This window comes from Apaloderma vittatum, unplaced genomic scaffold, assembly GCF_000703405.1.
Source record: "Apaloderma vittatum isolate BGI_N311 unplaced genomic scaffold, ASM70340v1 scaffold8911, whole genome shotgun sequence".
Classification (NCBI taxonomy): Eukaryota; Metazoa; Chordata; class Aves; order Trogoniformes; family Trogonidae; genus Apaloderma; species Apaloderma vittatum.
In genome coordinates, this window is record NW_009700741.1 from 18,063 (window position 1) to 35,076 (window position 17,014).

Here is a 17,014-nt window from a genome sequence, read left to right on the forward strand (position 1 = left end):
TCCTAGATATTATAGCAATAGTAAAGTAAAAAGTCTGTTAATAGCCAATCCTGTTAGCATCTCACCTCTTCCACAGAAAATTGTCACTTTGTCATTTGGGGTCAAAAACATATGAGACTGACGTAGTAAGTAAACAGCTGAAGCTCCAATCTGTCAAATTCACAAAAGACACACATTTCCCAATCTTTGCATGGGTCTGGTATACATACTTTGTGGGGTACAAAACCGGGCAGTTACCAAGTATGGAGATGGACAGGAACTGAGAGATATCTCCCTTCAAATAATCACAGTGGTGAGATTTTCCAGCTTTTTCAATCATGCTGTTGAATGTTTGCCTCACTCTCCAAATAGCAGAGCAAAATATCTTTAAAAAAGAATAACTTGAGGGCATAGGAAAGTGAAACGGTACTATATTGTGGCTACTGTCCTCACAAGAGCACTCTCACTCGGAACCCATGAAATAGTTCCTGGTGGGAAAGCAAAAGGGTGAAACTTAATGTCTCTCCTCATCGGACATTTACAAACAATGCTGTTTTACCAAACCATCTAGCAGCTAAATGGTGTTCCACAGACAGACTCACAGAAAGAAGAGGCTGGGAAGTTCATTTAAAGTTATCATAGATCATCATCATTCATAAAACAAATTCAGAAAATCCTTGCACATACATAATGGCAGAGAAAGCATTTCTTAAACTCCAGGTTGATTAGATGCTTATCCACATGCAGATCTGAAGGTGTTTTATGCCTGTAAAACTACTGGTGGTCACAAGAAACTGATCACTTTTGATGCAGAAAAGCATAATCAACTGTTAAAACTAAATTTCACAGCTGGACACTTTTAATCAGTAACTCTTAAAGCTGCCTCAAGACAGAAAAAGTGTAAAGTGGACCTAATTTTCAGTTTTCTGTCCTGTGTTAAGTGAAATAAAGATGATGGCAACTGAGGTAGCTCTGACTATTTGCAAATTACAAATTCAGATCTTGTCTATTCTGGAAAATTCTATGATGACTGAGATAATTAAATTACGACATCAGAGGAGATGAGACTTAAAACTGAGCAACTGTGAGGAACAGACATATTTTGACATTCTGTTTAAAGCTCTTTATTTTTGTAAACCTGTAATTACTTCAATGATTACTGAACAACTGAGAGGGATAAAAAGTAGGTCTGTGTTAGAAAAGTTGCCCCCTCTGTTTTTAATTAAGGTGTAGGATTTCACAATGCAGATATTTGAGGCCTATTACAACTGCTCTGATAATATTAAGTAAGACCAGACTTCACTTTCATGATATTTCCAAGGTTACCCTCACTTCCCCTCAAAACAAACAAAGCAAGTTCCTCCTAGCTTAGAGTAAAATGTTTTAATTGTGCTTTACATATAAGAAGAAGAGCACTTTGGTTCATCTGAAGGTCACCCCTAATGGAAGAGCCCGAGGTCTGCCTCCAGAGCAAGTCTTCATCTACAGTAGAATATTACAACTCAACACTTTTGTGTAAATTTGCTTTCTTAATAAGGGGACTTTGCTGTAATCTGAATGATTTAAGTAGCTACATTACATCAATTTCTGAGCACTGAAAGTGCAGTCTTCTTTGAAAAGTGACTCTGTAAGGCAGCACTGTGTGGTTCCAGATTTATTGTCTCTCAGTGGCTTCTGGATTGAGTGTACTCTGTTTACACATAAAATGATTTTTTAACTCAATGCTTCTCCATGCAATTTCAATCAAAAAGCTACTGGTCAAGCCATACCCTTCTTTGCCCATATATCATGAAGACAGCGTATGCCAAATGCAAGCAGGGAGCTCTGCGGTAAGAACACAGTTTGAAGGCAACAAGTCAAGTTCTCTACTAGTATAAATCGGTATTGCTTGCCTACTCTCAGTGGAAGCATCCCCATGCAGAGCAGCTGAGGATATGGCTAAATGAAGACCCATTTCTTAAAGTGGAAAGCTAAGGGACTGCCTTGCTGGTGATACAGAACTAAAGTCATCCTCCCCAGTCCATGCTGCTTCAGCTGGCAATAAAAAAGATAGCCTGTTCATTACTAATACAGAACTGCAAGTAGAGCCTGAGAGCAGAGAACATCTTAAGCAGTATGTAATTGTCTCACAGTCAATTTTCAGAGTAAAACCACAGACTAATGTGAAGATTTCACAATGCAGACATTTGACAAAAAAAGGATATTTCTTCTGGTGTAACGTTTGGACCCCAACACCAATACAACATATTTCCCCATGACAAAAACATCTTGTAAACCATAAAACGCAAGGACACAGGATTACAGAAGTTAAAGATAGAAGAAGAAACCCACAAAGCAGAAATATTAAGGCCACCTGTGCACTAGTGAAATGCACAGTCACCAGAGCCAAACAGGATATATCCCTCATTAATATGACATATAATAAAACACACACATATGTTTAAGGGACACTTGATCTTGCTCTAGAGAAGCAGAATCAGAAAAATAAAAACTAAAACTTTTAAGCTAAATGAAAGCTAAAACTTTTGTGGCCAGCCTACAATAAGAAGCTCTAGCCTGAATCCTAGCAGCTCTCAGCAGCCTCAGTCAACAGGAAACCAGCAGGAAAACAGAAGTCCCCATGTAGACCCCTGTCAAAGTCACGACAGGATTCTAAGGGGAATTCTTCCAAGGAGAAGGGGAGAAAACATACAAGGACAAGTTGCCAAAGTTTTAACCGAGACCTAACAGCAGCCACAGACATTTGTTTAATCTTTTAGGTGCTCATTAGTGTCAAGTTCTTGTAGCAGTCTCCATACTGTGTCTCTATACCGTAGCTGGCTGAACTTAGAGTTATATACCATCCTAATGAGCAGCAAGGAGGGTGATGTGCATCATTGGCTTCTGTTTCAATCTTGAAAATCTAAGTGTAAAAGCCTTGCAACAGCTTCTGATTCTGCTGACATTTAATTAGCTGGTGTCATTTTGATGCCATAGCCTGTCTCATCAGGATGATAACTACAAAACAACATGTGGAGCATAAAAGTTCTATGAGAAGTTTCAGGTCTGGCAGCCAAGGATACGAGTCCCCTGACAGTCACGGTTCCTGGGACTAGTCCCCATTAGTCCTTTGCTTTGGCGCTGCTATCAGCAAGAGTTTCTCTGTTAAGGAAAGAGAAATAAACAAACAAATCCAAACAAAAAACTTGCAAACCTTAGCAAAATCCAAACAAAAATCCAAACAAAAATCAAAAAAAAATCTTGCAAACCTGAGCAAAGCCAACATCCTTTAGCTCAAAAAATTCTACCCATCTTGCAGAAACGGAGCATCCCTATCGCACAAACTCACAGCTATTTATCCTGAAGGACGGATTTATCCTAAAGGACAGATTTGATAATCTGGCCTCAAAGGTAGTCCTGTTCATTTAAGCATGTACACTATTTTTCTCTTTTCACCATCAGGTGCTTGAGAAGACAATCTCCAGTAATACCTGCCAATTGCTACTTCCTCACCTCGGCTGCTGAATTTGAAAATAGTCATTGCCACACAAAACGTGACTGATCTGTATCTTCACTCAGTATAACCAGTGACTGTGGCACACTAGATCCATTTACACCAGACAAGATCAGATTTTTTGTATTTGAGTCTTTTTTTTCCAAAATCTTCCAAAATCCAAACGTATCCTCATACATTAAAGACATGTCTTTTTTGGGGTGTAGCAGTCAAAGATGTATAAAAATTCAAATGAACCAAGCTATTCAAATCAACTCAAAATCTTTGTCAGAAGCAGCTTGGCACAACCTCAGGTTTTGTAAAGACAGACACTTATGGGGACTAATTCTTCACAGCTCCATTTTTGAGCAAAGCATCTACCTGAGGCAGAGGATGGGCAGAAAGAGATCAGCAAGCTCGAAAATTCATTGAACCAGTGCAGTCCCCAGATCTCAGTTCTTCTGGAGGATCCTTGCTGGTGCTGAAAGCTGCTTCCCAATGGGATGAGGATAAGCCTGTCTTGTAGACCAAAATGCTCTGGGAACTCACAGCTCCCACAGGGACAGGGAGATCTCTTTTAGGCAAATGTTAACCCGCCAGTAATGGCAACACCACTGTCAAGGGTGAAGGTTTTCTTGGAAGACTTCTTCACTTGGCTTCTGTTCATCTCTTTATCATGGTATAACCATGATATTATTATTTCAGCCAGTTAATGCCCACTGCAGACTACTGGGAGTTGTTAACTGGTTTCACCCATTCCCTAGCCTAAACAGCCTTCCAGGTGTTTCTTCGCTGTGTCTTATAGGAGGTGCCTATCAGTGCACAGTATTAAGCAATTAATTTCTGCTTTCTTCATCAGCATTTCTATTTAAACAGTCAAATTTCACTGCAAATTTTCCCCTGACCACAGTCACACTTACTTCATGCAGAACACTGTTTTGTTTGCCTGGGACAACCCAGTCAATTCAGAAAGCTTTGGATTCTTATACTAAAGGACAAGTTACACACAGTGATCCTATCTGATATTCAGAGGCACACATTTAGTGTTACTTCTCATGTTCCCCATACATTAAACCATGGAAAATTTGCACTCATCATTTTAAGAAAGGTCTTGCCGTGGAACTCCTTCATTTGACTTGAATTACATGCGGTATAAGAATTCACATCTATTTAATACGATATGTTTTAATAAATGTGTTTTATTATACATGCACACACAAACACAAGGGAAAGGGTGGACCAAGGCCTAAGTTCATCTGTCTAAACGATAAAATACAACTAAGTGAAGGAAAGCCAGCAGCTGCTCCAAGGTATAACACCCACAAAACAACCTTAAGGCTTACCACACCCCCTAACACAGATGCACACACTTTTATCTGTTGTCTTGTGAAAGCTCTGCTTGCCTTAACAATTCATAATATTAGCAGCACAGGAAAGTTTATTTGAAAAAATAAATGTTAGTATGAGCTCTTTAAAAGGCTCTTGGAGCACTAATGTGCTCAGTGATTATGCCCTTCTCAACTGCATTTTGCCAATTCTCCTCATTAGTAAAGTAGCTGGGATCGAGTCAGCATAGGAGGAAACGCAATGTAGCAGTTAAAGGAAAGCACTGGGGATGATCAAGCAAGCCGTATTGGCTTTCCATGACTAATGACTTGCTGTCTATACCTGTTGCTGGCTTGGTGTCTTTACCTGCAACACCAGGTAATACCACTGACTTTAAGAGGGGGGAAAAAAATCAAGAAGCTTTTAACTGATCAAAAATCCTGTCAGAAGGGAGAGTCATCCTTTAAAAATTTCTGAAACCACTATTATTATTGTGATTTATTTGTCCTGCTGTACCATGTAAGAGTGCCAGAACCACGCAATTCCAGGCACGGCACTGGTGCAGAAAACAAAGGTGTGTCCCAGCCCTCTCTGTATTCAAACCCAACAAAGATATAGAATGACATGCTAAACAGAAACCCACAGTAACAAAAGGCTTTGTGCTTCCTAGAATTTCAAATATTTGGATAGCTATTTTTTTAAAAAGTGACTTTAGTTTCTCCTTAATGAACATATCACATCCAAGTCTTACCAAAGCAGTCCTTTTTCAAGTGTCAAAACCAGTAACTCTTACAAAATAGCCTATAGCGTACTCCTAAACTATACATCCATCAAAACCAGTAACTTTTATAAAATAGCCTATAGTGTACTCCTACTCCCCAACTATACATCCATGCCATCTATTATTACCATTTTAATTGTCTAGCTAGCAAATACACTTTGTGTGTACATTAATATGCAATATACTGCATGAAGTAAACATATCAATAAGACATTTGATAAAGCTTGCCAAGTTTAATAAAGAAATCTTGATTCTGCTATTAATATATTAACAAATACATAAGGCTGATAACTTACACATACAAATACATAAAGGCTGATCATAACTTATTTTGCTCATTCCATTTAAAATTAGCACCAAAGAGGAAGGAGCATGACTTACTCATGATGCCCAATTGCTGCAGTATTCTTAGCACATGCAGCAAGCACCTTGCAATTCACAGCAAATCCTACCTCTTTTCCTTGGTTTATTTTAAGAACTTAATGGAAGAACACTTCCAACTGTGTTAGTATATTAGAAGTACCTGACTGATCCCAAGCAGTGTTACTTTCTTCTACCCTTATGCGGTGAAGGAAATGATTTTTCACTAAGTCTTGGTGCCACCAGGAAATTACGTAAATATAAGTAGTTTTGGTAGTCCGTTGGGATGTAAATAAGTTAAATAAGGTTTTTAGCTTTACCTCATTAAAAAAAAAACAATCCGCCTTCTATTTACCTGGAGGTTACAAGGGTAGTCTGGAATTCTAAGACCTACACTTCCTCTCCAGCAAGGCATTTAAGAATAAGCTTAAAATTGAGCAGTTGAGTAAACATTTTGCTAGTCTGAGAGCACAAAACATGCATCATGAAAGGGGCGACATGCTAGGTCTGTACCCTTATACTCCTGCAACAGCTTTGGGAACCAGATGGAAGAAGTCACAAGGCACTGAAAATTTTGTTACAGCCTTACGATTTGCTTCTCTACTGCCTACCCACTCACATCCTTCTAGATGAAGGACATGTCTACACAGCTCTACAAGCAGATGAAAGAGCATTTTTCCCATGCTGGAAGCTGACTAGAAGCTACGTTAAGTTATTTCACGTTCTGAGCCTCATGAATAAAGCCCCTGCTGAAAGGTGCAGCATATTAGCTTGGGCTTCATGCCTGACTTAGACAGTTTGCAGCTAGCCGAAAAACACAGAGAAACACTCCAAAGTATTTTCTCTTAACAGAAGCACAGATGTACATGCATGCAAACTACAGGACCCTGTGGTTATAATCAGTGCCTTGTCGTACTTCATCATAAATGTAAAGGGATTGTGAACCTCACAGAAATAGTCCTAACTCCAAGACAGCTTTTTTTTTTATTTTATAAGCTACCAAAATACTTTGTTGTAACTGACAGGTAGCAACCTCGAGTGGTCATCTGAAAAGTCAGAGGATTTCTTTAGCCTTTTATGATTTCTTTTTTTTTTGGGTAGCCATTTAAAAATTTGATTCTCCTACACTAATACATCTGCACATAAGGAGCACTACTATGTCAAAAGCTTTTAGAAGGACAGCAGTAAAAATATCACACCAATTTATGTTGACTGAGGCTTGAAAAGAGAAGGTGTAAGAGCTGATGGAACTATCCATAACGTTCCACTGGCATTCACCCAAGACCACTGTAAGAAATTAGCAATGTCAAGTTCAAGGCTTGGCTCTAAGCATGACATTTGAACAAGACAGAGAAAACAGAATCTCCTCTGTGGATTTTCAAGAGAATTGTGAACGCTCTCTGTCTAGCAGTAATAGCCTTATTTTTCAAAGATGTGACCTCAAACACCAGTTTATGTCACTCCTCCACAAGCAGCTGTAGAAGAGCTACACCTGGCAGGAGCCTCTACCCCAAAGCCAGGTTGCAGAGTGGGGGTGCAGCTCAGGGTAGTTCCTCATGGATAAGTCAGTTCTGCTTTCTCTCAGTGGTGTTCCCTTCTCCTCTCAGATCATAATACATCAAATGGGAGAAGTAAGGAGCAGCAGCGCCCAGACAGCCTGGAGTCATTGCAGTGGAAGCGGCACAGCTATGGCACGTGGCAGGCTGGAGGAAGATGAGGAAGTAAAGGAAAGCAGAGAGATGACAAAGAAACATGTGGAAGAAATGTGAAAACTCATGACATGGCCTATTTAACATGCCCCAGGCTGCTATGCCCACACACCTCTGGGGGCGTGTGTGTGTGCGCGACGTACAGGTGTGCACTTGGACATACGTGCCTGCATATGCATTTGGGGTAGGGGTTGGAAGGCTGTAAAGGAGATGTAGTAACAGAAATCTCAGCCTTGGTTGTGACATATTTAAAACTTTCTATGCACTGTGGGTCAAACATTTACAAGAATGTCTTTTGCTTCTGGTAAAATCAACCACAGGAAGGGCAAGGAAGGATGTAGTGGTAGCAAAATGCAGAACCCACCATCACCCTGAAGAGTGCAACAACAAAAACTGAAAGTCTGAGCTCCCCAAAATAAACTGTCTGTGTTTGAGGGCTGTAACAGAAAAAAGAGGAACTCTTGGCATTGATTCTGCTATTACAGAGGGACAACCAAAAAGCAGTAAATAAAGCAAGTGGTCACAAGCAAGTGTCAGGAAAGTGACTGAAGAGCCACACTGGTTGTATTAAAAAAAAAGTTGAAAAACTGTGAAACTATAAGGAACACAGCAAAGAAATATTATGTAAATCAGGTCAGCTAATCCAAGTAGAAGGCCCAGGCACTGAAAAGTCACTTTGACACAGCAAAGCATCAGAGGGTGTTTGGAGAGAGGAGCCAAAAAAGGAACCCGGCAACAACTGACTTACTGAGGAGGGACCATGTTTGTATCCTGCCCATCCCAGAGTGAGCGAAAGGACACACATGGAAAGAGTCTGGGGTCAAAGATCAGCAATCCTGTGCCAAGAATCATAGCTTTTCATTAGTGGAGAAGAGAGGAAGGCCCCAAATTGCCTGTCCTTCCATTGCTTTGTTTTGATATAGGGCTCAACACGGGTGCAAATCTACTGTAAACACACACACACACACACACACACAGTGTTACAGAAATGGAAGAGAAAGAAAACAGTTTTCTTTCATAAAAAAAATAAATATTTTTACAGCATACAGAGCCAATCTTACCACTTAATTCTACAGAACAGGAAGGAGCTCAACAAATTGCTGTAAAAATATCCAGCCTTACACAACCAAAACGTTGATTATGGATCAGGCTTTTGGAATAGCTGTGCAGTAGCATCACGGACCTCCCCAGTGCCCTGAATATGTTTCTAGGGACAGAGCTTAACATATGTCTCAGCTAACTAGTACACCCTTGGTAGTGACCTCTTTTGTAAAATGACCCCAGCAAGTCAGTTCATACATAGTTTTAGGCCTACTCCCTCAAGCTTTTTTCCATTATCACAAACTGTGTTATTTAACAAAAGCTGTAGGCAGAAGACATAAAACACCACCATTTTGATTTGGCAGGCATTTAAATTTTCATTATAAGCATTCATACAAGGAGTAAATAGTCATACAAGGCAAGGAGCTAGAGATGCTTTCTAAAAATTCTATCATCTTCGACGGGTGTCTTATGTACAGTCCAACACACAGCACAAGAGTACAACATGGTCAACTACAACAAAATAATAACAAGACTTACTTATTTAAATATATGCTGCAAGCACATGAGCATAACTTAGTGCCTGGTTTTGCATGCCTTGCTTGAAAGAAACATTGTGTAATACTAGTATAACTACAGATTGCTTTCTTTTTCCATTGAATATTCAACTCCTAACAACGCTTAAAAAGCATAGTGAATGCAGAACACTCGGTATCCCTATCTCTTTATTTCTTCTTGGTAAAACCTCTTTTTTTTTTAAACCTGGCCCTTATATGAAATACCAAATGCTATCGTTTATGTTATAATCAAGAAATACGTGGTCCTTGTTGTTTTAGTTTAAAAAAAAATTTCAATACTCTTAATATAATTGAAAGATCAACTAGTTTTGTTACTAATTGCTCTGAAGAATTAATAGCCCATTAAATAAAAACCTTCAGTGTACATTCTACCTCTACCCAGTAGAGAAGCAAAAGTGATCAGAAAAGGCTTGAGGGCACTACAATATAATTCAAAAGAAGAAAACAGTAAAAAGACCCAATTATTCTTATTGGTTAACTAATATAGTTAAAACAATGGGAAACATCTCAGTGCAAATACACTTGGTATCATAACTGAAGCTACTACTTACAATACACCAAAAACAATCACGTTGTTTATGATTTGAATATTATAAATCAGCTATTAATGTTAAAAGAAGACAAAGCTAAATGGACATTAACTGGTTTGCTCTGTGTTGTTATTTCACACAAATAGAGCCTCTTAAATCCCTTAGATTGCCTACACACACAGTGAGACTTGTCCTGTTCTCAAGAAATTTCCAGATAAAGTCATATACACAAACATAAGGCAGAAATCACAAGAAGGAAACAGTTCTATTTTTGATCAGATGGGTTTTGTGTGGATCTTAACCTCGTTACACTTTTCTGGAAACAGCCACACAACAAATAAGACATACCTGATGGGCCAAAATATAGATGTTATGGCCAACATCTTTTGGAGAGATGCCATCATCTCCATTCTCCTCCTCATGGTCACATTCAAGGCCTTGGTTATAGGCATTCTTCATTACATCCACCTGTAACAGAAACCCAACCAGGATTAAATAAATGTCATTCTCGGGGAAGAAGCGCACTATGTTTGAACACACTTGCTTTGTTCAGCTCTAGCCTGGACAGGTGTCCTGCAGTTCCTCAAGAAGAGTAAGCAGCCTGAGAAACCGCTTCTGAATAACGACAAGCTTGAAGTACTCAGGAAGCTCCAAACTCTGACATTTCTCATCAGCAAAGCTGCAATCATTAGAAAGGAACAGCAATGCTGAGCCTTTGTGAGCAGTTATTTTCAGAAGCCCTTTTAAAGAGGGATCTACAGACATGGCAGGTCGCACTGTATGGCACTTAGGTGCAGCCATGATCAATCTCTGGCTAGAGTGGGCTGTGATGTCACTCAGCATTTCCCACGCAGTTTAATAGAAAAAAAACTCAACACACTGAACAAAAAAGGAAAAGAAGATACAGATCTGGGCAGAGTGCTACGGAAATTCCAAAACACTCCAAAGCCTTTTAGAGGACCAGTGTGGAGGGAAATCTTCTGTTCCCCACATTCAGGGTTTGATCCTGCAGTGGTACCTTAGGGATAGCCTCATCGTGCTGATGTGCCACCTCAACGATGACACTCTGAAACCAGGAGGCCACTGGGCTCTGCTGAAGGGCAGGGCTGAAGACCACAGGTCTCCCCATAAAAGAAGTTCTTCAGTCACTGCTCTTACATAGTCAATCAGATGGGAAGCAATTTCTTGTGATTTTCAATCTCTGTAAAAATCCTGGTTGTTCCAAAATACAGCAACAACTGTTTCTAATTCTCTTTGTTCATGAGACATATGTACATAACATATATATATATATATATATACACACAATATATACTATATGTCTACACACACATTTCTGTCAGCAAACTTAATTTGCCAGCCCCTGACAAAGTGTACTTGAAGACAGTCTATCAGAATATGATAATTTAGTTAGGAAACAATTACAGAAAAGTGCTTGGAACGAATAAAAATAATGAAGTCGTAAAGACTGAAATCGTGCATGCTTGATCCTTTTAAAGTACTTTTTGTGAATTAGTACTATCCTGATACATTGTGTCACTATATGCTGCCAACACTTTTCAGCTTAGATGCAGATCATTTAAAAAATGTTTTAATGACAGATTTTTTTTCAGCCAAAAGATCTATGAATATTCAGAAGTTTTCTCACCAGTTCCCTTGGTCTCATGTTGAAAAGGATTCTTTCCGCATTCTCACTGTCATGCCTGCTTTCCATAATAGCCAGCAAAAGCTTGGAGGCATTGTTCTAGAGATACAAAACCAAGTTAATGCAAATTTTAAATCTATTTCATGGATTAATAACCCTTGCATTTTTTTTTAATTGAGATTATGAGGACCACTTTTTTAGTGGATAAGATTTTAGAGTACTAGTAGGTTTTATTTTACTGACATATTTAATAGGCTTTTTCTCCCATTTTAATGTCAGCATCTTGTAAAGCTAACTAACCTTGCACATTATATATGAAGAAGCGTTTTAAATATTGAAAAAGATTTGACTTAAATAGAGAGCCTTGCTCTATACTGTGCACAAGAAGTGGAATTCCATTTCCTTTTCTTATTGCCCACCTAGCAATTTTTGCCATGGCTTTCTGCTAAAACAATACTCAGTAGAGGTAATTATAAATACATTACACAGAAGGTTTCATCATTCAGACAGGTCTCCTTCCCCTTTGGTTTCTATAAAGTCTGACTCGGTTGTTATTTGAAAGGTTATAACATAAACTGTTTTCATACATTCCTGGAATTTTGTTTCAATACCAAGTATTCCTGGGGCAACGTATAAAGACATCCTTTATTTGTCAATGGAGCACTTTTCACCAAGACTGCTCCCAAGGACTAAATAGCATGAGATTTAGCAGCAGTAACCCAGTAGTGCCTCAGACTTCAGAGACCTGCCTGTCTTCCAGTTGAATCAATTGTTGTGAACAGCACAGAAAGAATGGGGTTTGGAGGTTTGCCTGCTTTCTGGCAGAGCATGGGGGCCTGGGCCTCCCTGTTGCAGCATCACCCCGTCATCTCCCCTTACAGCCTGAGTTATCGAAACACTTGGAAGCAGAGCACAGCTCCATGATACAGGTAGGGGCCAGTCAAACTCTCAATCCATCATACAACCTCGTTCTCAGACACTTATTGCTGCCAGACGTCTGCAATGCAAGCTGAAATTTCTCACAGCAAGGGTGTGCCTCAGACAACTAGTACAAGCAGTTTTGGAGGAAAAGGATTCAGCTGCTTTTGGGACCAAGGCAAAAAGAAAGACGTTATTCTCTGCATGTTAGAGCAACTTCTGTTTTAAGCTGCTTTTGTATCTCCCAAGTTTTGATAGCAGAGCTGAAAATCTGGAGCACTAGAGGATGAGATAACATAATCATGCAAGTTGTAGTCCCCAAGGAAACCCAGCCAAATTTGTCCAACCCATAAGCGTTTTTTTAAATTACAATTTAAATACCATATTGTAGAATTTTGCTCATTTCAAAGCTAAAAGGCCAGAGAGTTTCTTCTTGATGGGTATAGAATCACAAACCCATGTGGGCTGGATCACAAAATCACACATTTGAGGCTGTCCTCTGGACTAATCTTTCAGCAGTCCCACTCTCTGCTCAGAGTAGGTTCCCCAGGGCTGTGTCAAGTTGAGGTTTGCACAGCTCCAACTGGAGGACTGTAGGATGGGAAGTCAGCCACAGAAGTAAGGGGCAGATGGAAGCGAGGGTAGATTTATAGAATGAGGATTTATACATGACAGGGGAACTACGACCATCTGGGAGAGGAGACCAGGAGTTGAGTGAGAAGCCAGAAGAGAGGAGCCTGGGCTTGCTTACACAAGAATGAGATAAGGACAAAGAACAACAGATGAGAAGACCAGACTGGAACTGGCTACAGGAGAGCAGGACTCCACATTAATTTTTCCACAGCTCCCCTTTTCTTTTGTTCCAAAATCAAATCAGGATCATCCATTGGAAAGGGCTAGTCAGACTCTTCTCCTTGTGCAACACAGACAGTGAATGAGGCCAGGTGGAGGGGAAGGATAGTGTTTTGATTAAGACTCCAAACAGGGTGCTGCTCTGAAGAACTGGATGCTCCCTTTTCTGCCACAATTCTCCCTTAGAGTGGTGACCAAGTCAGTTGTGGAAGCATTGGTAATATCCCAAACTGAGGAGGAGGAGACAAGACAGGCTGCTAGGCTGCTCAAGAAGGAAGGGGAGGAAACACTGGAGAAAGGTACCAGTTCTACTTGCTCATGGGTGAGAAGGACTTTGTAGCTATTTCTCAGTGAAAACAACACTGAGGATGGTGAGAAGCCTGCTGCAGGCTGAGGGTGGGCAGGACTTTGTGCCAACAGCCAGCTTCTTCCTACTGACTCAGCAAAAGTGGCATGCCATAGCCTAGAATTATAGCAGGCAGGCACATCCTCCATTTTTTTTTTCTCTCTGCACCTGACACTGGGATGCTTGTTTCACTACTTGTTCCTCATTTTCTGCCTGCTTTGAGACCCTGGGATCCGATTTCCATTCCCAGATATCAATGAGGAAAAGAGATCAAGAACTTGGAAAATACAGAATAAAGTTCTTCATAACACATTAGTACTGCAAAAAAATCGCTTCCCAGGTGCTACAAACAGGACAGCCTGAATTTCTGTTCACTTGGATTCTCATCTCCTCATAAGAATTCTGGAGAAATAAATTAATGCGAGAAGTAGCTAGATACAGCAGAGTATGGTGCTATGGGAGAAGCTAAAAAGCCACTTGTATTAGACTCTCTCTACTGTTATACTGACAACATCTTTTCATCCTGCCACTATATACGGTGGCAGATACTGAGGTCATACTGTGTGCCAGGGCTTAAACGCTAGTCAGTAAGGAAAGCCTCAAAAGAACAAGAGGCAGAACAGAACACTGGACATCTGTGCACTCAGTGAACACTGTCTACCCTGCTCACTAAGTGATTTGGGAGTCCACTGGAAAAAGTAATCCTTGAAGACCTAATTAAATACCACATCACAAACTATGTGCAAAACAAGCTAAATTAAGATGGCATGGGAAAATCTAATGCTGCATTGCCTTTGCTTTGGTGGTGGGTATGGATTCAACCTATAATGTTCCCTGAAAACAGCATCTGAGCTTGTTTGTATGTGCAAGTGTGTGGGCCTATATACTTCACATTCTGTAAAAATTTATGGATCAGCAACTTCAGAGTTGTCTACGAGCACAGACAGATTGTCCATGTTAAATATTACCTGGTAAACTCAGTGCTAGATTATTTCAATGTGTTGCCACTCAAAATAAAAATCAGTAACTTCTTAATTTGGTTCTTGACATCACATCTGGCCCGGCACTGTGTCCAGTTCTGGGCTCCCCAGTACACGAAAGATATGGACTTACTGAAATAAGTCTAGCAAAAAGCCACAAAGATTATTAAGGGAATGGAGCATTTCTGATATAAGGAGTGGCTGAGAGCTTAGACTGTTCAGCCCGGAGAAGGGAGGGCTCTTATCAATATAATACCTCACAGGAAAGAATGAAGAAGAGGGAGCCAGACTCCTCTCAGCAGTGCCCAGTGGGAGGACAAGAGGCAATGTACCTGAATTAACACATACATTAAACACTATTTTACTGTGAAAACCACCGTAACAGGTTACCCAGATGGAGTCTCCATCTGTAGAGATACTCAACTGGACATGGTCCTGGGAAACCTGCTCTAGCTGACCCTGTTTGAGCAGAGCTTAGGACAAGATGACTTCAAGATGTCCCTTCTAACCCAAATGACTGTGATTCTGCAAAATCGGAGTAATTTCCATAGATTGAACCTTTGGTATCATTCACCACAGTTTTTGCTATGTAAGAAAGGCATACATAGCCTCCTGTGAATAGGGCCAAACTGGTCCGTGCAGCAATGTCTCTAAACTTCATTTCTGGTTCTTACATAGAAAAGATGTTCTACAGGCATTTGCTAGCTTCATGATAATGGCAAATCAAAATGGCACTGGGATTACTGCAGCTAGGTCTTTACAGACACTGAAATTTGGACTTCAAAAGAACTGTCTGCATGTTCAAAGTTAAATGCCTGCTTAAGTGTTTTGCTTGAAGGGGGCCTGAATTTTAAGGGGGCTGGTTAGCTCAGTGGTTTGAGCGCGGTGCTGACAACAAGGACCCACATCGAGGTCGCAGGTTTGATTCCCGCTCGGTCCCCATGCGTTGCCTGGTCTAGTCGAGAGGTGGCGCCCTTGCCCAAAACAGGGAGGTTGGACTAGATGATCTCTAAGGTCCCTTCCAGCCTAGGCCATTCTATGATTCTATGATTATGATTCATTCTATGAATTACATTGCATTCAAAAATGTAATTACAGTTATTAAAATCATGTGTAAAGCACTGTTGATTCAGTGTTTCATTGTACATGATACATAGCTATATTAATTATTTTATTAGGCATACATAATGTCGCCAAAGTGACGCAATGCTGCTACCACAAATTATTTTCTGTTTTTGAGGAGGAAACAGACCATCTGCAGTGGAAATACTTCATTTGGACAGCAAGAAAAGGTAATAAAACAAGGCTCCTCATGGACAAGTTCTACCCTACTTGGCAGACAGTGTAGCTGCAGAGCTTCCCTCTTCATGCAGTGGCACACAAGCCGGAGAAACTTACTTATGAGCCTATCCAACCCTCCACAGAATACAAAACAAAATTACAAGCCCTCCCACTCTAGTCTTCGCCCTGCTGCTCTACACTTTGTCCTCCCCCTCAAAGGACACAGAGAAGAGAAACAATATACAATTTACTTTAACCTTGTTTTCAACTTTATTTGACGTTACAGGTCATCTGACAATTTTTTTTTTTTTTCACAACATCTCAAGTAAATTTTTAAGAGTTCAGTATATACAGAGAATGCCTGATTTGTTACATGTATGTAAAGTGTTGCTATTTATTAATCCTGTGAGATTTTGTACCCACAATATAGACTTTTCATGCTACCTATGTTCTGTCTATTTGAGAGGATTTTTAAAAAAAACCCTGAGGGCATGCTCCCAAACACAACAGTGGTCAAAAGGTCTGTGGTAGAGGGCCTCATAGGGATTCAGAAGCTGAGCTGAATTAATTTGCAATATTTTGCTGAGTACATTTTGCTAAGTAAATAGCAGGTTGCCAGGAGCTCTTGCACAGGTATGTTCTCTATTATTACTCCAATTTAAATAAACAAATTTATGTTTACTGTACCTTTAGCTGAAGCACCAAGTCCATGCAGTATTTGCCAAGAGGATTTATGTCATTCAAGATGAGTGCAATTATAATATCAATCCCATTAGATTCATGGGTGGCTATGCAAGTCTGCAAAATAAAGGAGTCAGGGTGTGGTGGTGGAGAGGAAGGGAAGGAGGGGAGAAAATGAGGGGGAGAGAGAGAGAGAATACGCGCATCAGCAAATTTCCAAAACAAGGACCCAGAACTTGAAAGACTTCTAACAGCAATAAACCTCCCAGCCAAAGCACAGCATCCTGAAAACATGCCACAAGTGGTGCTGCGGGAGACTTGTGTAGTACATAACTACCCCCAACTCGACCAGCACACAACTGCAAAAATGTTGGTACAAGCTAAAATATGCTTGCGGTGAGTCACATAGGGTTTGGCACCAAATGGTACAAGTTACAGAGAGCAGCCCACAGGAGCACGGCCAGATGCAGGTGAATGCACATGCAGAGACATGTTTGAATGCAGGCCCAGTCAAATTTGCACACTCACATTCTTA

At 40.2% G+C, this 17,014-nt stretch overlaps 1 protein-coding gene across 1 annotated transcript in view; it reads right to left on the bottom strand.

Annotated features, from left to right (window-relative positions):
• The window catches only part of LOC104281002 (inositol 1,4,5-trisphosphate receptor type 2-like), a gene marked incomplete at its 5' end in the record, with an annotated part of 40,300 nt that overhangs the window by 15,729 nt on the left and 7,557 nt on the right, over positions 1–17,014 (bottom strand). The window contains 3 exons of the mRNA XM_009878846.1: positions 10,125–10,244; positions 11,425–11,520; positions 16,486–16,596. Of these exons, the coding sequence (XP_009877148.1) occupies positions 10,125–10,244; positions 11,425–11,520; positions 16,486–16,596 (327 nt within the window). The remainder of the gene's footprint in view (positions 1–10,124; positions 10,245–11,424; positions 11,521–16,485; positions 16,597–17,014) is intronic.